The sequence below is a fragment of the Talpa europaea genome (genome assembly GCF_964194135.1).
Source record: "Talpa europaea genome assembly, chromosome: 10".
NCBI lineage: Eukaryota > Metazoa > Chordata > Mammalia > Eulipotyphla > Talpidae > Talpa > Talpa europaea.
Window position 1 is genome coordinate 40,537,422 of NC_140077.1, and position 27,034 is coordinate 40,564,455.

A 27,034-nucleotide genomic window follows, 5' to 3' on the forward strand; every position below is an offset into this window, starting at 1 on the left:
GTAATCAGCACCATTAACAGGAACCCGTAAAAGTCCAATGTAGCATTACCTAGCTTCTGCAAAAAGTAAGGGTGAGTGCCCCTCTCCTCATAATCACACATAGACAACGCATACAATTTTTTATTATAAAAACTGTATACAACTAACCTGGTCCAAGATTCTTTGTGTAAGTGACCAAATCTTCCATAGTTTCTACCACCTCTGCCACTGTAAGATATTCCAAAATTCCTTTGCAAACTCGAATAATTTTCCGAACCTGAAAATATATTTCAGAGTATTCAGTCAAGAGAGTAAACAATAAGTAGAAAAAATGGCAATGTATATGTGAGTTACTCAACATTTTCACATTCTCAATAATCAATAATCCTCATTAGTCTTTAAGGCTAGACATTTTGGTCTAAAAGATTGCTGTATGGATCTCAGTTTGCCTACCTCAGCCTCATCGAAGGTGAGGAGTAGGTCTGATGTGCCGGAGAGGATACCCCTTGACCCATCGATTAGATAATCTCGAGCAGGCACTGAGTAAGGGTCTGACTGAAGCATCTGGGCTGCCTGGACAAGCTTGGTGCAAGCATTCTCAACCCTGTGGGGAGTAACATGAAGTCAACTCACTGGTGGAATCAAGCTGAAGAATATCAGCTGTACATACAAAAACATAAAAGGATATAAATTCACATTTTTTCCCTACATGGAAAATAATGAAGACCAATTTAAAATAGAAACAGTTTTCAACTTTTCATAATAGCACGTTCATTCATTCATTCACGCATAACTCTAAGTTCTTGGTCTTCATTATTTCCTGGCAATGAAAAAATGTTTTAGACCTTTTACTTTAGGTTGTTAGATCTCTTTGATTCCTTAGTCCTCATTCTATATATACTGCCATTAAAAGACACAAAACTGAGTCAACCAGACAGAGAGGATGGTCAGAACTGGGGAGAGAAGAGGCCCAACAGAACATGGGTGGAGGATTATTGGAGCACTGGTTTTGGGCAGGGTATCAAAATATACATTTGCAAAGGTTTAAATCTATAATCCCCAAGGCCAATACAACAATGTAAATCTACTTTACCTCAATAAACATGTTAATAAATATGTGAATAAATAAATAATGCAAAAAGAAATTAAGTCCTTGACATCATTTTCAGATTCAAAATCTGGAAATAAGACGTCCAAGCACTGTATTAAGTGAAATTTAATACTCAGACAAACCAAAGAAACAGGAAGAAACAAAAAACCATGAGGAAATAAATAAACTGCTACTATATCTAAGTGGATCTGTTTGATAAATCCATTAGACTGTTTGAAAACAAGCCTATAATACTGTTATCAATTACAACATCACTGCCATTAATAAAAATCAATTATTAATGGTCTGATATTACTATAGCTTAATATAATGAAGACCTAATTAGTCAAGAATTTGGTGGGGGGGGGGAGGTTGTCATTAAAAAGAAGAACCTAAAATACATAAACCAACTATGCTACTTGGTCTTCTAAATATATTCATTCAGTTATTCATCTATATAGAACTGAAAAGAATCTAATAGAGAACCTTCTCTAATTTCATATTCAATAAATCCACATTAGCACTGAACAACATGTAAAAGTACGGAATAAAATTATTTAAAGTTAAAACACTTAGCCCAAGTTACATACTTTATTTAAAAATACAGAAAACATCATATGTAAATAAAAGCCCACCTCAAAGGGTTGTTTTGAGGATCATATGAAATGTAAAACTCCACAAATAAAAGGCAGTGCTATGTTTTTCATCAATAAAATTAATCTAACATGAATTTCAACTAGGTAAAAGCATTGGCCAATGGACATAACAAGTATATATACAGGCATTCAGATTCTATATACTTGTAACCAGTGTATTATCTCCATATTCTTTTAAAAGAAAAAAGAAAAAGACACTGCATACAGAAACAAAAAACCCAGCTTCCACCTTCTTTTACATAATCAGGATTATACTATGCATACTTTCTGTATTCTACTTTTTTTATTTAATTTGGCTTGGAGATGTCCTAATAAAAGTACATAGTCTGCTCATTCCTTTATACAGCCAAATAACTAGCTCATAATTTATCAGCCTGCTGCAATGAATCACCTTGAATACATATTTTTAAGGTATATATCTATAGGATACAGTCTAGAAAAGGAGTTGCTGAGTGAAAGTTAAGGATGGTTATCATTTTGACAAATGATGCCATATTACCATCAACAAAGGTTACCGATTTGCGTTCCCACCACAATGGATCAAAGTGCCTGTGTCCTCACCCTTTCAACAACTCAGTGTGTAATCAAACTTACGTATCTTCACAAATATGAGAGCCCAAAACTGGATGTCTGTATAGATTTTTTAAACTGAGATGAATTCACATAACAATTAGCCATTTAAAGGACACAACCATCACACAACCATCAGTGGCATTTCATTGAGCAACCACTACCTCTCTTATGTCAAAACTTTTCGTCACCTCAGAAAAACACTTTGTACCAATCAAGTAATCACTCCTCATTTCCCCTCTTTCCCCATCTGCTGGGTAACCACTAATCTACTTTCTGTATCTATGAATTTACCTATTCTGGATATATAATATAAAAGGAACTATGTGCAATATGACTTTTTTATGAGGCTATTTTCACTGAGCATACTATTCCAGGTTCCTTGAAGTTGCATTATGTGTCAGTAGTTTGTTCCTGTTTATAGCTGAATAATATTCCATTGTAAGTAAATACAAGAATGGGGAAATTTGTTTAGCCATCCATTAACTAATGGACACCTCGATTGATTCCACCTTTTGGCACTTATAATTGTGCTACAAACATTCATTCATATACAATTATTATATGTTGATACATGTTTCCATTTCTCTAGGGTATATACCTAGGAGTGGGATTCTATATTAACTTTTTGAGGAATTTTCAAACTATTTTCCATGGCAGTTGCACCACTTTACATTTCACCAACAATGTGTAAAAGTGCCTATTTTTTCATATCCTCACCGATACTTGTGTGTTTTTGATTTGTTTGTTTGGTGTTTTTGTTTTTGCTTTGGGTTTTTGTTTTTGTTTTTTTTTTTTTTTTTTTTTTTTTTTTTTTGCTAAAACTATCCTAGTGGATATGAAGTGGTATCTCATTGTGGTTCTGGTTTGATTTCCTAATGACTAATGATGAACATCTTTACATATGCTTGTAGGCCATTTGTATATCTTTTTTGGAGAAAACCTTCCTCAAGCTCTTTATGTTTTAATTGGGATGTCTATCTTTTTTTTGTTGAACTGTAAGAATCCTTGTCAAATACATAACTTGTAAATATTTTTCATATAGGTTCTTTTCATGTAATACACTTTGATTTGTATTCCTCTTATTCTGAATGAGGTTAAGGGTCTTTCAAACTTTTAAATTGAAAAATAAATATCACACTTACAAATGACTGTATGACTTTTATGTTCAAACAAATACCATGTATCCAATAATCTTATTTCAGAAATCAAATATTACCAAGTATTCTAGAAGTTCCATACTAACCAAATAATCATTTTTTAGAAGTAATCATTATCCTGCATTTTGTGTTAATTATTCCCTTAATTTTCTTCATACTTTTATTATCTATGTATGTATACATACCTAAGCAATATATATTACTTCATTTTACCTATATTAGAACCTTAAATAGGTGGAACCATACTGTTAAGGATGCATCTATGATGTCTTCTTTCATTATTATGATTTTGAGATTCACTGTATTGGTAAGTATAGCTACTATATCACATTCTACTCTATGAATATACCAAATTTTATTAACTCATTCTACTTCCAATTAACAATTTTTTCAAACTTAATGAAAACTATAAAATCCCACGTCCAAAATACTCAATTTAACAAGGAAATATATTTAAGACATGTATATAATGTATAATATGATTAAAATATATGCCTTGCAACTAAAAATATATTAAAATGCTTAAGTGAAACCTTTAAAATATTTAAGAGAAGTATTTCCAAAGTCCTTTAGGGACAGCCAACCACTCGTTGAAGACCACCAATTCAAGAACATTGACCTCTCGCCTTAAGGTTTTTCACAGCTATTCCCTCTGGGTGAAGTACCTCTCTCCTCCCCTCTGTCAGCTTAGCTAACTCTACTTGTTCTCTTAGATGCACTTTTAAATCACTCTTTCTTCAGGAAACTATCCCAAATCTGAGTACCTCAACTTTTGTGTTCCCATGAGACGCACCACACTCTCAATTTAGTTTTCCCTATCACCCACAAAATTATAAGCACAGCTAGGCCAAGAATCTTGTCTATCTTGTTCACCAATGTATACACAACGTAGACTGTCTGACACAAAATTAATCTGCAATAAATATTTACTGAATGAATTGATGTCCACCAAATACAGGTAATAATGAAATCATCTGGTCGATAAAAATCATTAACTTCATAAAGTCACAATTTTGACTTTATTTCTAGGTTACATGAAGCTTGACAAAATGATAGCAAACACACATAAACTTTACAGAATGCAAGTGCTGTGTAATACTGTTCGCAAGGACCCACTTACTGCAAAAGTATTTCCAAATTTGGAAAACTACAAAACAATGGTAGTTGGAATGACCATCATGAAGAAAGGAAACATGAAAAAAAAATGATATGGAAAAAAGCTTTACAAGAATCAATTTGATTCTCCACTAATGATTCCCTTGTATGGTAAAATAAGGCCAAAACAAACACTGCATCATACTTTTCTACATTAAGATATCTGATATGTACATTAAAGTTTAATGGCATTCTTAAAAGTCAAATAAATTTCACCATGACTAACCAGTGGTCAGAAACAGGAAAGAGTCTGTCTTGTCCGTAGAAAATGAGATTTTATTTAAAGATTCAGGCTGCGTGGTTTCTTAAAGTTATCTTCTACTTTTTAATACAAATCTGAATTTTTAAAAAACCTGTTTAGAGAATGAAAGTAGGGATAAGGTCTGTTTTCTAAATAACTGTATGTATTGTATAATTGTAATATTGATTGAGATACTTTAGATCAACCCACTAGCACAGACGAAGGCTTCTTTTTGCCTTTAAGTATTCAACCAAACTTAATTTGTTTTACGTTTTAGATCAATGGACCAACAATAGTTTCACAGAACCTTAAGTATGCCCATTCATAACCCACTAATCCATTCTTTTTTTTTTAAGATTTATTTATTTATTTATACAAGCACTGGGTACAGTCAGAAGTGCGGGAGGGTGAGAGAATTCACCAGAGCCAGAGCAGAGAGCAGAACAAGCAGAATGACGAAGTACACTGCTGAGGGGAGCTGCGGGGGCAGGAGAGGTCTGCGCGCCATGTGGGACCCCCTCACCTGGGGGCCGGGGATCGAACCTGCGCTGCAGAGGCTGCAGGCAGCTTTACAACCCAGCACTCAATTGCTGCGCCACTGGGGAGGCCCCCCACTAATCTATTCTTCCCAGAACTACACCATAAAACTTCACACAGTGTCAAAGATATAAATGTTCCAAACTACTCAGTTCCATGTGATTTCAATTATTTCTAATCAAAACCATTTAAGCTTATACTAAAGTTTTTTTATTTAAGAAAATTAATAAGAGGAAAACAGATTCATAAGGGGATGTAAAAGTGGGAGTCGTCATTTTTACTTGAGAGACTGGGTAAGGTGTGATGGCGAAGGTAAAGACAACACAGCATCTGCCCTCAGAAGCTCTGCCCTACTTACAAAGATGATTCTCTTCGAAGCATCTCTCTGAGTTGTTTTTCTGATGGATTAATCCTCTCCCTTTGTCTATCTGTCTCTGTTTCTGTTTGCTAATAATGGAAAATCTGATTTCACAGAAGTTGAGTTCTTCTGGAACATACCCAATGAAACAAGTGTTAGCGTCTAGGGGCCTCTCCTTTCAAGAAAGTTGGTCAGACCACAAGTGCAACTGACCACACAGAGTCCAGACAACATTTGGGAGATGGGAAAGAAACAGGTGCAAGGAAGGAAGAGAACACAATCTGCAGGTGAGTGGGACTTTCCCACTGTGGTCACTGCAACCAGCAAGTCCATTTTCAACCATGCTGGCCCAGGCATGATTATCTGGCAGGCAATATTGTTATCTTACCTTTCCTTCCCATGTGGGTACAGTCTCTCAGAGATCAAGAAAGGCCCAGATCAATTTCCATGGTTGAGTAGCCTACCATATTTTAAAATGAAGAAATGCCAAGAGTACTAAAATAATGGTATATTTAAGGGTTTACATTTAATAATTTTAATTACATGACAAATATCTTTTAAGACACTCTCTTTTTCTCTATGACTACATATTGGTATCAGTTGAAGATAATTTTAAAGTCCAGGCCCTTCATAAATAAAAGGACTGAATGAGAGGGCAGAGGATAGGGGAAGGCCCTCAAATTCTCTACTTTCCAATATTTACGGTCTATCTTCAGCCAAAGGACTGATGAGTGAAAACGACTGCTTAGGACTCAAAAATTCTCCCTTCACTAAGTATTTAAGTATTTAAATTTTAACCTGAGCTAACAATGAAATTTCAGGCATCAATAATTAAAAATTTAGCCTTTCTACTATCCCTGAAATAGGAATCATGGCCTCTACAATCAACTCATTCCATCCTCAGACCTTTTTGTGTCCATATATGATTTTTTTTAAATAATAAATATGAGGAGTTTGAAAGACTCAGAAAGCGTTGCAAATCACACTTTCTTTTATATGCTAGTCGTTTGACACAAATTTTAGTTTAAAATAGTAAAAGGGGATTCATTGTTTGGCATCCAAGTAGTAGCCAATATGCTTTGCTGCTAGTGTTGCCATTTTGAGAAAGGTCAAGGATCCTCAGCCATTAGTCATCTAGAAACCTGAGTGAAGGCTACAAACATAGTTACAGTTTTTAGGAGGGAGTCAGGAACACAGAGTACAATGACAAGCTTTAATCTTGTTCAAGTAGCAAGTGAACAGCACGGACTCACCCATGTGTACACTGTGTGATAACACTAAAATATGCTATTCCAACCCAGAGCTCCCAGTTTTTACAAGACTCATCCTCTCCCTGTCCTAACTCAGGGATAGCAAAGTCCACTACCTGTGTATACCCAAAACCAGACTAAAAACCACAATGAGTCATACTGAAAACATCCAAAGCCCTGTAAGGGCAATACCACTCTTTTTGTTAAAATGTGTAATATAAACACCACAAGCTCACTAGATTTTTTTTGTTTCAGATGAGATTAGGAAGATATGCAACTAGTTTCAACTTCACCTTCAAACAAAACAGGATTCTACCTAAACCAAGAGAGAACTGAAGGAGAGACAGCATGTTGGGAATAAGAGATTCAAGGTAATACTGCTACCCTAGCCACGAGCTCCTTAAATCTTGGTAGGCAGCTTATTTAAAAGGTAGACTATGAGTCACATATTCTTTAAAGCTTGAATAACTAGTCCTACACTTTTCCCTACTTTCTTCACCCTCTGTTCAAATGTGACATCTGTGAAGGGAGGGGAGATTCTGAGGTTGCAAGGTACAATCAAGAATTCTGCTACCTACAGATCCATCAGTTACTCTGTCCCATGCTAAAGTTGTAGCAGAATAAATGCACATGTAAGTGTCTTACAAATGCTAATGGTTTCCAAAAGTATGTTGATGTTATTCTAATAAAAATTTATTTTAAAATATTACAAATTCATTGTATCTTTGAATCTTGTGTATCAACCTATAATTTAATTGATTAATCAACTTATAATTTTAAAAAGTCTATTATTTTTGGAAGGTCTTTATGCTGAAAAAAGCCGACACTACCATTCTACAGAAGAATGTAATGAGCTAGAGATATAAATACTTGAAAACAGAATGAAGTAAAATAGGTACAATAAGAGAATATTTTCACTTATGAAGAAAACTGACGAAAAAAATAGAATATGGCTTAACAATAATACAAAAAAGGGGGTAATAAACAACAAAATAACAGAATTCAGGACCCAGAAGAATCATACACTTGTACACCTAGCAACACTGCTTTGAAGTATATTAAGCTAAAACTTAAAAAATTGACTAATTTATAATAATTATAGATTTCAACATAACTCAATCATCATAAACTGACAGTTCAAAGAAAACAGGCTATGTGGGTTGGGGTGGTGGGCACAATGGACTATGGTGGACAACTATGGTGACCACACTTGGGGAAGAAATTCTACACTGTCGAAAATTAACAGGGATAAAACAATGGTACTTCACTAGAAATTTAAAAAGGCTATAAAAAGTTTGATCTGGCCCTTGAAACTTCTGTACATCCAATTACCTTAATTTTGACACATCGGTCTGACTAGTGACGAATTAACTTCTTGGTCCTCTTTTTGACCATCTTGGGCTTCCTGCAGGGCCAAAGGACATCCATTACCCCGAATGGGAGACTGCTGCCACCCCTGGAATCAGTGCGGAGGTCAAGAGGGAAGACGGTACATGCAAGGGTTGATGGGTACTCAGTGAATTTTAAAGCTGAATTAGGTAATAGGAAATTGAATAGGTAATCAAGTCTCCTCTTCCAAAGATACCAGACCCAGAGAGTTTTAGATGTAAGTTTTGCCAAACACTTAAGAACAGATGATTTTTATCTTATGTAAGCTGTCTCCAAGACTAGGGAAAAGATCTCATTTTATGAAGCTAAAATAACTTTGATAGCAAAAATACTCTAGAACAGGACAAGAAAGTAAAAGTACAGATCAAGAGCCCTCAGAAATGAAGCAGATTCCTTCAAAAGTATTAGTAAATTGCATTTAGTACTGTATTTTCTTTTTAAAATCATAACCAGGTAGGGTTTATCATAGAAATCCAAAGATAACTCATGATCAGAAAATCTATATTCATGTAGTAGACCAGACAAATTCTTACAGAGTAAGGGATAAAAACTGTGTGATTATCTCAATAGAAACAGAAAAGGCATTCAATAAAAAAAGCAATCATGACTTTGTTTTTTGAAGTTTCACTATAGGAAATAATTTAAGGGAAATTTTCTGAGGAAAGTTTAAAGAGTAACTGACTGTATTTGAAGAAAATTATTGAGAAAAAAGGTTGAGAAATTAAGGAAGGAAACTAATGACCACTAAATGTCTTTTTCCCCCCCAGGTGTTTTCACATATATTATCTCAATCTTTTAAGCCTATTACTATTACATTACAAGAAGAGATTCTCATAATGAAGTGTGAGGTGGAAATTTTAGCAAAACTGGAATGAAGCAGCCCTGGAATCAGAGAATTCAGGGTCTGAATCTCTACCTCTGCCATTTATGTAAGGAAAACTTTAAGCAGGCTTTTATTGAACTTCTCTGGGTCTCAGTTTCCTGATCTGTGAGATGAAGCAAATTAAACATGTAACTTAAAATACCCAACGCATGGAAGTTATTCAAGAATGGAGTTATTCTTCTAAAATTCCTTTGTTTCCACTAAGGATTTTAAAAATAATCTTAAATAGCTGTGAAAAAAATTTAAACCTTGAGAACTTCTTAACTTGGTATGCAAAGCTTTTGCAGCGCCTATTAGATCCCCGGCTGCTCACCGGCCACCGGAGGAGGGTCCCACATGGCGCGCAGACCTCTCCTGCCGCCCGCTGCTCCCCTCAGTAGTGTACTTAGATCCTTCTGCCTGCTCTGCTCCCTGCTCTGAGCTCTGGTGAATTCTCTTACCCTCCCGCGCTTCTGACTGTACCCAATGCTTGTATAAATAAATCTTAAAAAAAAAAAAAAAAGTTATAACTAAGGGAATATTTGTGCCTAATTGCTTTTAGTGTTTCTGTTTGGTTTTAAAACGTATGTTATAGTTGGGGTAACAAATAACTTCAATTCACCTATAAAATAAAACAGATTAAATAATTCCTATGATTCCTTTTAACTTTAAAATGTTAGGACTTTAATTTCTTTTCTTTATTTTTAGATTTATTTATTTATTTATTTATTTATACAAGCACTGAGTACAGTCAGAAGCACGGAGGGTGAGAAAATTCACAAGAGCCAGAGCAGGAAGCAGAACAGGCAGAAGGATCGAAGTACACTGCTGAGGGGGGCAGCGGGCAGCGGGAGAGGTCTACGTGCCAGGACTTTAATTTCTTAAAGGCTTAAGAAGACACTAAAGTGCAAGACACTAAAGTACATCACAAATTACATCTGTAATAGTCCTTCCTTGGAAATACAGAGGAAAACTGTAAATTGTTATTATGTAAGAGTAGTATAAAGTTAGTCCATTACCTGAAAAAAGAGCAATGATATGACTGATTTATATTTAGAAAGAACATGAATTTGAAAGCTTTAAGATCACCAATCAAGGGCCTCCCCTGGTGGCGCAGCAGTTGAGCGCTGGGCTGTGAGGCTGCCTGCAACCTCCGCAGCGCCAGTTCCCTGGCCGCTGGCAAGGGTCCCACAAAAAAAAAAAAAAAAAAAAAAAATCACCAATCAAAAACTTGTCCTGCCACTTGCTAACTGTAACCTTGTGTGAACTGAAGTTTGTAAAACCTGTTTCCTTTCCTTTTCTTCTTTTTCACATCAGGCCTATCACTTTAAAATCATCCATATGTAGGAGCTACCATATGACCCAGCAATTCCACTCCTAGGGATCTACCCAAAGGACACAAAACCATTGATTCAAAAGAACACCTGTACACCTATGTTTATTGCAGCACTATCTACAATGGGTAAAATCTGGAAACAACCCAAATGCCCAAAAATAGATGACTGGATCAAGAAAATGTGGCATATATACACAATGGAATATTATTCAGCAATCAAAAAAGATAAACTCATAACATTCGCAGCAACGTGGTTGGAACTAGAAGGAATTATGCTCAGTGAAACAAGCCCGAAGGAAACAGAAAAATATCGGATGGTTTCACTTACAGCAGGAATATAGGGGAACCCAAAATGACATCAGTGTAAAAAAACCAGTAACAGTACAAAACACAAGAAAGCAAAAACGGACAATTATAAATCAGAGACATCCTGCAGGGGAGGAGGAGGGAGAGGGATCAGAGGGAGGGAGGGAGGAACACAGGGGATGGAGGTGATGGTGCTCAGGTGCACTGGTGAAGGAAACTCTATGGGGACTACACCTGAGGGGGTGGTGGGAAGCAAATATTGTTTAAAAATGAACAATGATATAAAAAATTTAAAAAAGTAATATAAAAAAATAAAATTCATGCCCTTAAACACACAAAAAAAGAAAAAAATGTAAGTGAAGTAATAAGCTTCCATTGATATTGGATATTTGGTGTTCAATATATTATTACAGTGAATTACTTAAAAAAAATCATCCATATGTAATACATCATAGTATGGACACCAGCACAGATGTCTTCTTAAAAGATCCTTGTACCTCTTTTTTTTTTTCTGCGCCACCATCACTTATGTCCCCTTGACCCTTTCTTCCTCTGGCCTTCCTTTTAACCTCAGAAACCTCATTTCCTTTAATCAATGTCTACTAGTTTTTATATAAGTATTTTACTTTGTCAAGCTGTCCACAATGTAAATGTTCAATATGTCTTTTTGTCATTCTGGTTTGTTCTATGATAATTAACTCCTTTGAACCCCTTTCATTTTGTTATAAATGACAGCATAGCATAGATATAGCATATCTTCTTGATCTAGTCCTCTATCAGTGGGCACTTAAGTTGTTTCCATGCCCTAGCTGTTGTAAATAGCAATGCAATAAATATTGTAGCACATATAGTTGTTTTGGATTGATAGTTTCATACTCTTTGGATAGATGCTCAAGAATAGGATTGCTGGGATTTCTCCTTTTTATTTCTTAAAGGTAAATCCAGATAGATTTACATAAAGGCTGTACCAGTTTATATTCCCACAAACAGTGCAATAGGGTTTCTCTTTCTCCACATCTTCTCCAGCACTTGTTGTTGGGGTGTTTTTAACATCTTCCATTCTCAGGGTGTGAGTTGGTACCTCAGTGCAGATTCAACCTGCATCTCTCTTACTAGGAACAATGAAAAATATGTTTCCAGGTATCTACTGGCCTTCGGGATATCATCTTTGGTAAAATGCCCGTTCAGATCCGCTTCCCACTTACTGAATTGTTTTCCACTCTTGAATTCTACAAGTTTTTTATATAAACCCCATGTCAGTTATATACTGTGTAAATATTTTCTCCATTCCGTATTTTCTTTTGCTGTGTAAAAGCTTTTTAACTTGAGGTAATTCCAACTGTTTACTTTTGCTTTTATTTCCCTTGCCATGGGGGTTGGATCTCCAAAGACATCTTTTTTATTGTTGTCACAGAACATATAACCAATATTTTCTTCTATAAATTCTGTTGTTGCAGGTCTTATATCTAGAATCTTAATCCATTTAGAATTTAGTTTTGTGCATGGAGTTAGTGAACCAACTTTACTCTTTTACATGTGGCTTTCCAGCACCCATTGTATGGTGATCATAAATTAAGTGTCAACATGAATGTGGATATATTTCTGGGTTTTTGTTTCTGTCCCATTGATCCATGTATCTATTTTTATGCCAATATCACATTCTTTTTAGTACCGTTGCTTTATACTATAGTTCAAAGTCATATAACATGATATCTTCTTTTCCCTTTTTTCTCAGAATTACATGAGAAAATAAAAATATGTAAGTAGCTAGGCCAAGAATAGCTACTCGATAAATGTGAGTTCCCTTTGGTCCCTTGAGTTTCCTTCAGTCATGTGGTTTTGATTACTCTGCAGACAATGGAAATCACAGTATTACAAATTTAAAGATGTTTATTTCTTAATCATGAAGGGTATATAAATCAAGGATTAAATCCATACCAGTGTGTCCAGAATTCTTCTCCAAGATAATAAAATGACTTGTAGCTCAGGATTGAAAAGATTCAAAACATCACAAATAATTTTTGTTAGAAAAAAATCTGTAAAAGCAGTAGTATCCAATTATGTTTAATGTGAAAAGGTGAGTGCTTGCTCTGGGTTAGAAAATGCAGCAAGTGAGTTGGCAGATGTGAATGATTATCTCACAGAAACATGGTCATCTATGTTAAGAAACAAATATCTTTTCTTATAATAGCAATGGAAAGGATTACAAAATATTTTAATTTTAAAAAAAAAGCAGAATCACACAGCCTTAAAAGTACATTACAAGGTATAATCAAAAAATTAATCTTAAAAAAAAGATATTCTGGGCACTTTCACTGACAAGTGTTTAACAATACAAATTTGGCCACAAATTATATTTGAGTGGTCAAGATCATAAGTAAAGAAAAAGTTAAGTATAAGGACTGGAGATGTAAGAATATAATGCTACTACTTAATGCCAATAGCGATCTAAATTAATTGTAAGCATGTTGTAATCCTTTCCAAATTTCTTCTTTATGTGAATATCAATTAAGATAAAATAATATAAATATATACTGTAATCGTGCTTAACAAAGTTTAAGAATTAAAACAAGGCAGTTTCAAAGGAAATATGATTACTAATGACAAACAGGAAATATGATTAACGGCAAGCATGCAGCAATAGTACATACACCCTTTCACATATTATTTTTGGAACACATTTTTATTCGATAGGCCTAGACATTACACTATGTTTCAAAAATAGTTTAAGGTGGTGAATCAATCCAAGTTTTGCTGATTTTTAAGAGCAACACTGAAGCAGAAAGCGGCAATGCTTTCTGAATGAATCTGTCATTCATTCACCTGCTAATAGACAATGTGCATTATGTCCTTTCTAAGGAGTTCATACATCACAAGTAACACCTTTTGATATGTTTAGATACTTAACACCTTTGGATAAGGTTCAAGAACTGCCTTCTTTATTATTGCTGCTCCACTGCAAAAATAAGAATGAAATGCCACTGTCTACTGCAAAAGCCAATTTTCCAAGGCAAATAAAAGTTTGCCAGAAACATTTTCCACCTATAAGGAATCAATTTAAAGCAAATCCACACTGACAGAAAATGAATGGTTGGTTTGACATACAGCTTATTCTCCTTCACTAGGACTTATTAGTCATTCTGTATTTAGCTATGAATCTTCTTGAAAAACCACGTTCATCTTGTCATTCTGCTGCTCAAGATCTGCAAAGCTTCTCTGCTGTCCAACTTAAAATCCCTCTGCCTGGCTTTCAAGGGTGTTCATCACCTGGCCCAACCTATCTTCCTAAGTATAGTTCCTACTACTCCCAACATGACTTCTCCCTTCACAGCCCCCATGACTTGCTCATGTCATTCACTTCATCCAAAGTACTTTCCTTTACCCCTAATCCATCCTCCCAAATCCCACTTACCACACAAAGTTTCTTTCTACTATTCCTACCTATAACGGAATTACTTTCTCTGGATTACTATTATAGTTAAAGTTAGTCTGTATTATAGCTTTTAATTTGAAACTTCTTAAAGCATTTTGAGAAATCTTTGCTGTAGCAACAGTTTTGCCCCTTGATATACAGAAAAATTAAACCCACATATATGACATACTGCGATGGTTATACTTGGGGTTATGCAGTTTCCAGCCATAATAGTTACAATTCCACTAATTTCTCCCTCACTAAAGAAAGCATAAGAAGCAGCAAATGAAAATATTATACTTCAATAAAAGACAAATAAAAAAAAATACCTACTGAGTGAGAATGAGAGGGATGTTATTATAAATGTAACCTTGAATATTTCAACTTACTTTTTTCAAAAAAGAAAGCATTTCCAAGCATTGGAAACGTACATCTTACAAATTATCATTCATACTACACTCTAAGAACTTATTCTATATAGCACTTAGGATGCTAGATACAGAAGTGTGTCTAGCCCAATAATCAATCAGCTATACATAAATATTACTGCAGCAACTGCCTGGTGATGACTGACAAAGGTGATGCAAAAAATATAAACATGGATTACAGAAGATGACTCCTGCTGACATTCCCTAAAAGAACAAATGACTTCTTGTGGAGTTTGCCTAAACCTATTTTAACATAGCTGTTGCACTCCTGAGGCTTATGAAGAGGGTGGCAGTTTGTAAGGCAGTCATGCAATCATATACCTCTTATGCAACAGTGTGTCTACAATGCAATCTTGGGTAAAATTAGCAAATTGTACGTTGTTTCTATCTGACAGGACAGTTAAGGGTCAGATAACTTAGCTCTACCCAAGAGAAAGTCTTCCTGTGATAATGCAAATCTTGCTCTATATTAAAAAGGGTCTCACTTTCACAATAAGGAATTACCTGGATATTAGAAGTCCCTTATAGACAGTTACAACTCAAATATATAATCTTTAACTTATGTTAAACCCATTCTTTTAATTGCCAATTGCACAAATAGACCATGACTTGATTCTGAGATCTCCCCAAATCCTGAAAATGTCACATTCTTCCCTGAAAAATCTTTAGATATATATCAGATTGCTTAGTTATAAATCTATCTGCAGGCCAAGAGCCTTCTCTTCATCCTAGTACTGACAATCTAACATTCTACAAATAGAGATTGATCTAAAAATAAAAATGTTTAAATACATTTTATTCTTTAGTATTGCCTAAGTAGACACTATTTAGAAATCCTTGTAAAAGTAGATGACAAAAGAATTCTTCAGTTTACCATGTCCTGGAAACTTCCAAACATCAACCAAACAGCCCAAAAGAATGTCCTACTCAATAGTTCCAAGGATGTCATTAATTGCTTCCATCTGTTTCCCTTTATGTTCTCTCCTGCTTCAAGTCAAGGCATCTATTAAAGTTATGTTTTGCTTCATTTTATATTCTAAAGAAAAACATACAGAGCCCTCATGCCTTAACTTGCAGAACAACTTATTTGCCCCCAAATCTGCTGAAAACCACAGCCATATTGTCTTTGTATGCTAAGCTATTTTAAGTAACATTTCAGAGTATATCATTTTAAATTACATATTTTTTAAACATTGCTGAGTACATTTTCTCAGTTGATCATAAGACGTTTCCCCTGATTCCTGGTGAAGATAAAGCATTTTCCCTATTTTATGGTAAAGTTTAAAATTTCTGAATGGTTTCACCCATTGATGATCCTTACCTAAATCGACTGTTTCATTAAGAGTTGTACAGTGACAAGTTTCTAGTTCTTTCATTAATTCCACATTTGTTTAGAATTCCCTTCAACAACTAAGGCTAGTAGGTTTAGTTTCTTAGTAACTTTCACATACACAAGAAGTATACGAAACTTTCAAATATATAGTTAACACTATTGTTAACTGATTAATCATACAATACAGAACATCTTATAACTGGATGTTTTTCTTTCACCTCTACCCATTTGCCCATCCCAACATCTACCTCTGGTACCACCTATCCTCTGTATCGATTCAGTTTTTTGTGTTTTTTTAAAGATTCCACATTTAAATGAGCTCACAAAGCATTTATGATTCTCTGTCTGACTTAATTCACTTAGCATAATGCCCTCAAGATCCATTCATACTGCTGCAAGTGACATGATTTCCTTCTGTTTTATGGCTGAATAATATTCCATTACATGCATGTCTATAGAGTCACACACCCCAAAACAATTCAGTCAACAACACTCTTTTATTCTGGCTGCCATCACGCCATCCAGACTGAGGAAGATCTGGAAACTTTGGGGTCACTTCAGGACCACATGAGCCACAGCCATGGCCTCATTGGCAAACACCAGAAGCACCCAGGAAGCCGATAATGCTGGTGGCATGCATCACCACAGGATCAACTTTGACAAATATCACCCAAGTTACTTGGGGAAAGTTGGTGTGAAGTATTATCACTTAAAGAAGAATCTGCCCACTGTCAATCTTGATAAACTGTGGACTGTGGAGAGTGAACAGACTCAGGTAAATGCTGCCAAAAAAAAAAAGACTGGAGCTGCTGTATCACTGATGTGGTGTAACTGGGCTACTACAAAGTTCTGGGGAAAGGAAAGCTCCATGCCCAGAAGACCAAACTAAGGATTAAGACCACAAAAACAGTCCCTGCAAAAAAACAGATGATTCTGTACCTTGTTCCCCTAACACAAGAACATTTTGTAGAATAGAAACATAGTTTATAGAAGCACCCCCTCAAGAAGATGGAAATAAGAAGACATCAAATGGTGGAAATTTTGCCTCTCTTCAATGAAAATTAGACTATAAGGAGGATTAAAATACAGGACACTTCTTGCTTTATTTAAAATGGTGATACAGAACATTAACACAGAAAATTGCCCAAACTTACAACATAATGAATAATTACAAAATAACAACCCATGTAACTCAATACTTATATCAAAAAATAGAACATATCAGCACTTTGGAAGCTTTACATGCCTCTCCCTGAGACAATGATCTTCCTTTCTCCCACAGGTACCACTTACTTCCTTATCTACCTTCATCTTTCTGCTATAAAAATGGGCATTCCTAAACAATATCATTTATTTCTACATGCTTATGAACTTTAAATAAATGGAATCTCTAAATCTATCATTCAATTCCCTCGATTATGTCAAAAATTCATTTTTTTTAATTGACATGAAATTCACATGACACAAAATGAAACATCTTACTGTGAAAAACTGTCATCCCTTTATATTACTGACTGACTCTACCATGATTGTTGTTATCTATTCCACTTTAGATAGAACAGTGGAGTCAACATGCACAATGCTGATATCAATATTTTTGTATATGGATCCTATATACATAGGCATAAATTTCGCTTGGGAACACACCTGGGAATGGGATCACCTATCTTCTGCTTGCCTAATACCAAACTGTTTTTGCAAAGTGGTTCTATCAAAGTGTATGACAGTTCCAATTGTTCTTCATCTGCATTAACAATGGATGCTATCAGATTTCTTAATTGAGGGGTTTATATTAAAATAATTTGCACTTCTCTGATGAGAAAGGTATCTTTCATAGGTTTATTGGCCATTTAAATATCCTTTTGGTTGAAGGGCTAAATCAAATCTTTGCCAGTTTTCTTTTTTTTAACTGAATAGACTTATTTTTCCTGAGATGTATAGACAGTAACTTTTTTACTGTCTTCTGCCTCAGTCTTTACTTTTACTTAGGGCTAGACTGACATATAGAACAAAGCTATTAATGAAAGATAATGTAATCAAGAACCTTAGGTGCTTTCACTAATTAAATGTTATTATCTCTGCTTGCTTTTATGCAGGAAGGCCAAAGTGCCTAGACATTATTTTTAGGAGTATTAGGCAATATGTAAATAAAACAAATTTAAAATGCTACTTAAATGTTATTTTTTTTTAATTCAAATCTACTGTTATCCCCTTATGTTCAAACAAAAGTATTTGGTATATACAATTCAGATTCACATACACTAAGGTCAGAATGTGTTTCTGAAAGCTTCTTATTCTGAAAAATAAAAATTCAAAGTCATGATTTCATTAAAAATTATTATGCCAAAAATGCCTAATAGCAATAAATAAAATGAACAGTAGGAAACATGAGTGTTGAAATATGAACAGCTGAAATTTCAAATCAGGTTTTACATTTGAAAAAAATAAGCTGCTCCTGCAATCAGTTACTTTTCTTTCCTAACAAGAGTACAATTATGCTTAACAATAGTGAAATGCTTTAATTACTCACTTAATAAATGCTGGTGGCATATCTCTCTTCAAGATCTGATCCTCAGTGGTTTGAACAGTCTCTTTACCAACCTATGGGGGGGGGAAAAGCCACAATTCAAATACAGACTCTCAGACTATTAGAAAGTATTCTTAAGCATATTTGAAACATATACTTTCCAAAATATAAATTTCAGAGTAATTAAACATAAGGAATCAAACTTCTATTCATGACTGAGAATATATGTATATGTGTTTTTAAGTAACAAACTACTATGTATCCAAAAGAGTCCAAGAACTGAATCAAATTAGGTAGGATAAAATGTCTAAATGAAAAAAAAAAAGATTTTATTGGATCTGGGTAAAATATATTTGAAACAATTATGACTCAGAAACTAGAAGTCAAACATAAATACAACTACTCTAGTAAGTAATCAAATAGATTCACATTAAAACATGATTTCCTCCCCTAATTATGAAGCAACCTAAAAAGAAATAATACATAATTCTGAACACTACAACAGAATAATTTTATTCCATTCTGGTGTCAGTGTAAACTGGTATACTCTTTGAAAATCATTTGCTGGTATGTGCTCAAAAATATATCTAGGAATTTCACGTATGAAAATATACCAATAAGCAATAATACCAAATGCGGTAATAACAAGATTCACAAAAATACGCTGCATCGTGAGCATTTATAAAAGCAGAAAAATTTTAAAATAACATGCAGCAATGAGGAACAATTTAATAAATTAAGAGATACCTTTAGATTGAGTACTATGGGGCTGTTAAAACAATAGTTATAGAAATTCAGAACTATGGAGAAATGTATCACAGCACATTTTATTTGATGGAGGAATAAAATAATAATAAACACACTATTCTATGATTACAACAAACAAAAAAATTTATGTGTATAAGACAAAACTGAAAGACAAAATGTTAACAGCTGTTATATTAATGCTTGCAAAATTTGGGGTTTGTATTTTCTGATGTGAGAATACACAATATTTATAATTTTAAAAGCAATATTAAAAAATTACTTTGGGTTATTTAGGTACAATTATTTCCTACCTACAATTTTAGTAACTATTTTTCATTTTATATGTCTTCCAAATAGTAATGGTGAAAAGTTTTAGTCACACTGAAGCATGGTGACATGAGGTAAGTAGCGTGGGGGTCTTGAGTGATCACCTTTTGCTCAGTTCCTGGTATGCAACTTAGTCCCTGTTAGGAATCTTGTCAGATGATAATCATTCAGCACGATGGACCTGGGTGGGGAGGGGGCAACGAGTACTGACCCTTTACTCACTCACTCCTTGGTATGTAACCATACACCTCACTTCTTGGTATGTAGCCACATCATATCTGACCATGTACAGTTGCCAATACAAACCCACCCAGAACCTTGTAGAAACTAAAAGTGTATATAAGCACCTGATTTCCTGCAAATGGGGTTCAGTCTTTGTATGCAAATTTGCTGAGTCAGCACCAGTGCAACAAAACTGCTTCTTGTTAGCCCTGGTGTCCAAGTTTCCTTCGCGCCATATAACAACATTAACCAGCTTGTGTATGTTTATACCATAAATGATACATATACTCACTTTCTTCAAAACCATCCTTATGAAGAACTTTGATTTCAATTTTTCTTTCATTACATCACATAGTACAGAAACACTATAATATAGGGCCTCCCCTGGTGGCGCAGCGGTTGAGCACAGCCTCTGTGGCACCGGTTCGATCCCCAGCCGCCGGCGAGGGTCCCACATGGCGCGACAGACCTCTCCTGCCACGCCTGCTGCTCCCCCTCAGCAGTGTACTTCGGTCCTTCTGCCTGTTCTGCTCCCCACTCTGGCTCTGGTGAATTCTCTCACCCTCCCGGGCTTCTGACTGTACCTAGTGCTTGTATGAATAAATAAATAAATCTTTTTTAAAAATAATTAAAAAAATAAAAAAGTAAAAGAAATACTATAATATAGTAATATATTAAAGTAAGCTTTAATATAAAGTAAGCTTTAATATAGTGAGTGGTGAAATTCACCTATTTTATTAATATAAAGTTACTATATTAATTCATATCTCTAAGCCACATTTAGTTCAGAAATGTGTGAAATTTTCAAAACTCAGAGCAGAAAGCATCTCAATCCTGCTGTTTGTTTAACTTTTGATTGAGTTTAAAGAAGAAAAACAAGGCAAAAAAAATCTCTAAACGCACAGTAAACCAGCTTAAAAAAATAATACAATAAACTATTTGCAGGAAAGACAAGTTATGCATAAATTATGAATACAAGTCTTTTCTCTCAAGTTAATAGTGTAGAAAAAAAGCAACACACATACACAACTGTATAATGGCCAGAGCTTTTTAGACAATAGACTGTCTGTATCATAATAAAAGGCTTTCAAATCAGCAGCTGGTTCCCTAGAGTTTCTCAGATCAAAACATGACAGAATATTTCCAGATGTATTGTTCACTCTATTTTCCAACTAAAATCAACCATTCAAAAAGTTGTGGGCCACGATTTCATGAAGATGAATTTCAGCAACAAAGTCACTAATTCATACTAAGTAAGAAGGGCCTAGAAGGACAGTCACATTTAGACAAATGGAGATTCCTAATAGACATATATGGGAAGAGAGAGCAGAGAGGGAAAATACTTCAGCTATTTGGTGTAACTGAACATTTATTCAGTACAATAACATGCACCAGGCACTGTTTTAGGTCCTGGGATAGAGCAGGGGAAAAAAAAATAAGTTTCCTTCTGTCCTGGAGCTTATATTCTAGTAGGAATACAGAGTACACAAGTAACTAAATGAACAAGGTCACTCCATATAATGATAAAAGTGATGATATAAAGAGTAATAATAAGAGGAAGCAGAAGAAGCTTACTTATAGAAACAGACAAACAAGACCTCTGAGGACATCACACCGGAATCAAGGGTAAGAAGGACCATTCATGTAAAGCTGAATGATTCAGGAGAAGCAAGTAAGATGCTCTAAGGAAAGCATGGGTATATTCAAGGAAACTTGAGAAGGTCAGAGTGGCTGGAGCTCAGTGAAGGGGGTAAGGTGTGGGTGATGTGGTTGGGATGAAGTTGTAAGGGCAAGAACACAAAGCATCTTTTTGGTCAGTTTAGGGTATTTGATATCTTTTCTAGGTATAATGGGAAGAAGGAGAGATAAACAATATAATGACATGAAGAGATCATCTTTTTCAAAAGTTCACTTTGTCTGCTACATGGAAAAGTGTTTGCAGGGGGCAAGAGGAAGCAGGGTGATTAGTTAGGAGGTTTCTGCAGTATTCCAGGGAAAGATGGCAATGACTTAAAACAAGATATAGGAGTGGAAATGGAGAGTTAGTTCTTTTCGAAGAACTACCAGGACTTATTGTTGGATTGTGTAGGGCGGGAGATGGGTAGTTAACTGAAGCAAAGAAAAAATGCAAATAAAAAATGACTTCTATATCAATTAAGTGAAATGTCTTCAAAGACCTCAATGCTGATATATGGCAACGATCTACCATCAGAAAATAAAATAATCAAGAATACACCAAGCAAAACCATTAAAGCAGTTTTGCAAATAGCAAACATTCTAACTGCAGTACAGGTAATTACTAAAAAATTATTTTATTTATGTCTCTTTTGTAAGGTAGGGAAAAGAGAAATAGTCTCTCTTTCTCTCTCTTTCTCTCTCTCTCTCTCTCTCTCACTACTTACTCAAAAGCTATTTTAAAGTATTTAAGTGATAGGCACTAAGTCTGATTTCATTATTCTAAGTTGCATTCATGCTTGCAATGATAGTATTCACAATTACACAGATCTTCAATACATTCAGCCTAGAATCAGGTATAATGAAATGGTCCTGTTTTTAAGGCACGATACAAACATTATATAGAATGAATGCCATTTTTACTTGAGGAACTGACTTTTGACAATGTTTTCCAATAGACTATTATGTAATGAAAATAATCTATTTATATTCTATGTAATCTTTGCTTCCCAGTACTACAGCCATTAGCCCACGTGGTTATTAAGTACTTGAAACAAGGCTAATACAACTTCAGATTTGAATGATTACTTTTATTTGATTTAAATTTTTTATTAAGACAATTTTAGAACAGTTTTAAATTCATAGCAAAATTGAGGGGCAGACAGATTTCCCATAACTTTCTACCCCACCCCCACATACTACAGCCTCCCTCATTATAAACATCCCCCACCAGAATGGTACATTTGTTACAAATGATAAACCTACAAGAGCACACCATTATCTTCCAAAGTCTATATAGTTTATATTACTATTCATTCTTGTTGTTTCACAATCTATGTGTTTGGACAAATATATAATGACATATATCCATCATTATAGTATCATACAGAGTAAAAGGCGAAAGATATATGGGATCTGAAGAGAAACCAGAGTATAATATAGTATCATACAGAGGACTGCCCTAAAAATACTGTGCTCGTTTATTCATCTCTCTTCCCTGTTCATCCCACCCCACCCCCCAAGCCCCTGGCAGCCACCTATTTTTTTCTTGGATTCATAGTTTTACCTTTCCCAGAATGTCATATAGTTGGATTCAAATAGTATCTAGCCTTTTCAGATTGGTTTCCTGCAATTAATTTTAATTTAAATTGCTACATGTGGCTAGTGGCTACCATATTGGACAGGTCAGGTCTATGGAACTTTAATTGTCTCCTAAAACTGTCCTTCCTGCCTTCAGACTTTTCTAGTCTCAATCACTATTCTTATAACTGTTAGATCAATCTTCAATTTTTGTCTTTACTATGTGATCTCTTCACAGCAGAAGGAACCTGGGACCTGGAGAAACAAAAGTTGCCAAGCAGAGAGAAAGAAGAATCATACAGTCCAAGTCAAAAGGGCTCAGGTTCCAAATGTTTCAGCACATGGTTAACCAGGCTGGTATGGCTTCAGCAAAGGAATCAAATAAGGTTAGAAAAGAAAGCTCATGTCAGCCTGGGAAGGGTACTGATTGCCAAGTGAAGACATAGAGGATTATGTAACCTAATCTGCCCATTTATTCAAAGGTTGTTATTCTCTTTTCTAGGTCTTTCTAATTCAGGATTCTATCACTTAAGTATCTAGTCAAGAATGTACAAAGAGGCCAGCTTCTAAAGAGATACAGGACTAGAAAGGCATCTCCTATTTATGAACAACTGGCAAATCCTATCTAGGAGAACCAAAGACAATAGCTTTGTGTTTTTAAGCCCTCAACCAGATGACAGGAAATGGACTTTCCTCTACTTTCCTCCCTCTCCCCACACCATCAAAACAAAGTTTCTATAGCACCCATCTTTTCCAAATAAAAATAGAGCAGAACAATTAAGAAAGGAATTAATTCACAAAATACTCTTTGTTAACTTGTAGGAATCTTTATGGCTTGTAGAAAAACTTTCCTTCAAGTCAGTCTTAGTATAGAATGGAAAAGCATGTGATTCCTAATATAGGCTACAAAAGCAGGCAGATGAGTAATAGTCTTAATAAATCTTTTTCAAACCTGTGCAGCACCATACCATCAAAACACATGGCTTACTAAAACTGTTTTTACCATATACATGTTAACAGCTCATGCACAGGAACTTGTGACTTGATTTCCAGCTCCAGGTTAGCTAATGAATGGCTATGTAGCTTCAAAATGTCATTTAATTATTAAATATTTCTTCTATCACTATGCAATCCTATTTAAGTGTTTCCTTACTAGTCTCCTGTGGGTTGACAAAACTCATTTTCAGCTAATACAGAAAACTTATCTTTAAATTTATCTTTTCTATCTTAAGATCTCATTTACTACCTCAAATTCTTTTGGGGAACAAGACAAAGAATACAATGATTAATAATTAAAATTTAAAAGCTCTCATTTCCTGTATATTTAGCTACATGTTTTATGATTATGAGGTTCAACTAAAGTAGATATCTAATTTTTTCATCTTAAAATAAATTATATGCCTTTCTAAAAAAACTACACGGATGTTAAAGGGTTTAACAAATGCAGAGGAAGGAATGACAAATAAGTTTAAGCAATAGTCTAGATTCTGAGAAGTTTTTACACATTAGCATTTAAAAAAACTCAAAGTACTCATTAAAGGTTCACACACAGGTTCTTAGAAACTGTGATGTTAAGTGAAAAGACATACTAAAAATCAATTTTATCATAAACTAGTTGATGTAAACAAGCGTTAAGCTCCTATAAGCATGTTTCTGGTGACAAAAATATCAATAAAACTTCTAAATAAAGACCCAAAACACCTCTAATAGTAAACATTCACCTGCGTTCATTCATTCATTTTCTAGCCCATTTAGTCCAGTTCAGGATCTCAAATGGCCAGAAATGATGCCCTTCCTTCATAGGGTGCACTCACACACAACCACACTCACTCAGATCGGGACAATTTAGATAGGCCAATGAACCCAATCAACACATCATTTGGATGTGAGAAGAAACCAAGAGTAACCAGGAAAAAATCCATGCAGAATGGGAAGAATGGCAAAATCTACACAGACAGTCATCCTAACCAGGAATCAATTTTCTCATTAAAGTTATAACAAAATGCCATTGAGCAAAATGATGTTATTGCTGTAATCTAATTTTATAGTAAATATATTTTATTGCTTCCAAACCATTCCAATTCTGAAATTCTGATTTGTTGGTTATATTCACTACTAAAATTATTTCTTATTTATTTTCTGCTTCAGAGAATTGTCTCTAGTTCTCTAACTCCAATTTCCATTTAATTCAATAAACAGGAAGTGTCAACTATGTGTCCGCTAGGTGGTGAGAAGAGAGTAAGGAAGAAAGCATCCTTAGCCATATAAACAGAAATAATGGTAGTGAAAGAGTAGGAAGCCTGGGGGCTTGTTTAAGGGGCTTGGCAGAAAGCCCAGTTTCTTTTGAACAGCTTTTACTTTGTTCAGTAGTTAATTTAAATATCTTTTGTGCAATATGTGACTTAAGTTCAAAATTCTGTGTGAGGGGTCTTTTGTCTTCTGCTGTTGTTATTATTACTCCTTTTATCACAATCTACTTGATTTGGCTCAGTAATGTAGAGGCATTTGGTTTCTTTCCAGCAAATAAAAGGGCTTGGCTGATACAAGTCACTACCTAGACTAAAAAATATGTTAATATAGATGTCTCCCTTAGCTAATCTCAGAATAAGAAAACAAAAAGACAAAAGACAATGAGGATTTGTGTTACTGATTTGCACACTGCAAATGGTCACTGTAGAGCATTATATTTAAAAGGTGGTAGAGAGGTGGTAATCAACAAAAATTGTTAATGTATTTAAGATACAGATGATGAAAATATAAGTTTAATTTACAGTTAAGATTATGGTGGGTGGGCTTCCCTGGTAGTGCAGGGGTTAAAGTCTCAGCATTATCAAGCTATTGCCAGCCAGTGTATGAGTTTGACCCCTGGCCAGGGAGCTAACCCACATGGCACAGCAGACCTCTCCTGTCTTACCCACTGCTCCACTCAGCAGTGTATTTCAGTAAATCCCCCTGTTCTGGTCCCCACTCCATCTCTGGTAAATCCTCTTATCCTCCACACCTCTGGCCTGCACGCAAGTTCTTATATGAATAAATAAATAAAAATAGATCTTTAAAAAAAAAAAAGATTATGGTGGGCCAAGCTACTAATTGATAGTTACAAGACAAGGGAATATGTAGCAATTTGCCTTAATTTGGCTCAAATCAATGTTTCTTATGGCATAAGTATTAGGCTGATCAATTCATTATAGTGAACAGACATTCTGATAGGTAATTGTGTCCACTACCCAAACTGGGCCATACAAAGATAATGTATAAGATCCACTACCGCAAAATTTTTGACAGTCTTCCTGCACTGTTGATGGCTTTGCTATCTATCCGCCCCCACATTGCTACCTTTTGTATATTCATATCAGAGTCATGTTTAAAAAGCATTATAGGGCCTCCCTGGTGGCGCAAGGGGTTAAACACTGCATTATGAAGCAATCCGAAGCCTCTGCAGCACCAGTTCCATCTCCGGCTGGCCAGGGAGCAACCCACATTGCGCAACAGACCTCTCCTGTCTCTCCCGCTGCTCCCCTTAGCAGTGTATTTCAGTCAGTCTGCCTGTTCTGTTCCCCACTCTGTCTCTGGTGAATCCTCTCACCCCCACCCTCAACCCTCACATCTCTGTCCTGTACCCCAGCTCTTGTATGCATAAATAAATAAATCTTTTTAAAAAAATAAAAAGCATTGTATCCTGGAAAACTAGTAGCCTCTAACCAGATTTCTAATTAACTCATTCATTTAATCAAGCATTTACTGATTACTCCCTATGTTGCAGAAACTATGTACAACACTGTGTGTAATAGGGATACAAAAGTGAGACTCAGGCCTTGTGATTCAAAAACAAGGCAAACATTTAAAGAAATCATTACTAATAATGTTCTAAAAGAGTTACATCCACATCAGCTA

The 27,034-nt window shown here is 35.0% G+C and overlaps 1 protein-coding gene across 2 annotated transcripts in view; it reads right to left on the minus strand.

The window, feature by feature from the left end:
- VCL (vinculin) overlaps positions 1 to 27,034 on the minus strand; it is a gene marked incomplete at both ends in the record, with an annotated part of 95,804 nt that overhangs the window by 38,788 nt on the left and 29,982 nt on the right. For both annotated transcript variants that reach the window (XM_084245795.1, XM_084245794.1), the window contains 3 exons: positions 148 to 256; positions 433 to 583; positions 18,593 to 18,663. In XM_084245795.1, the coding sequence (XP_084101921.1) occupies positions 148 to 256; positions 433 to 583; positions 18,593 to 18,663 (331 nt within the window). The remainder of the gene's footprint in view (positions 1 to 147; positions 257 to 432; positions 584 to 18,592; positions 18,664 to 27,034) is intronic.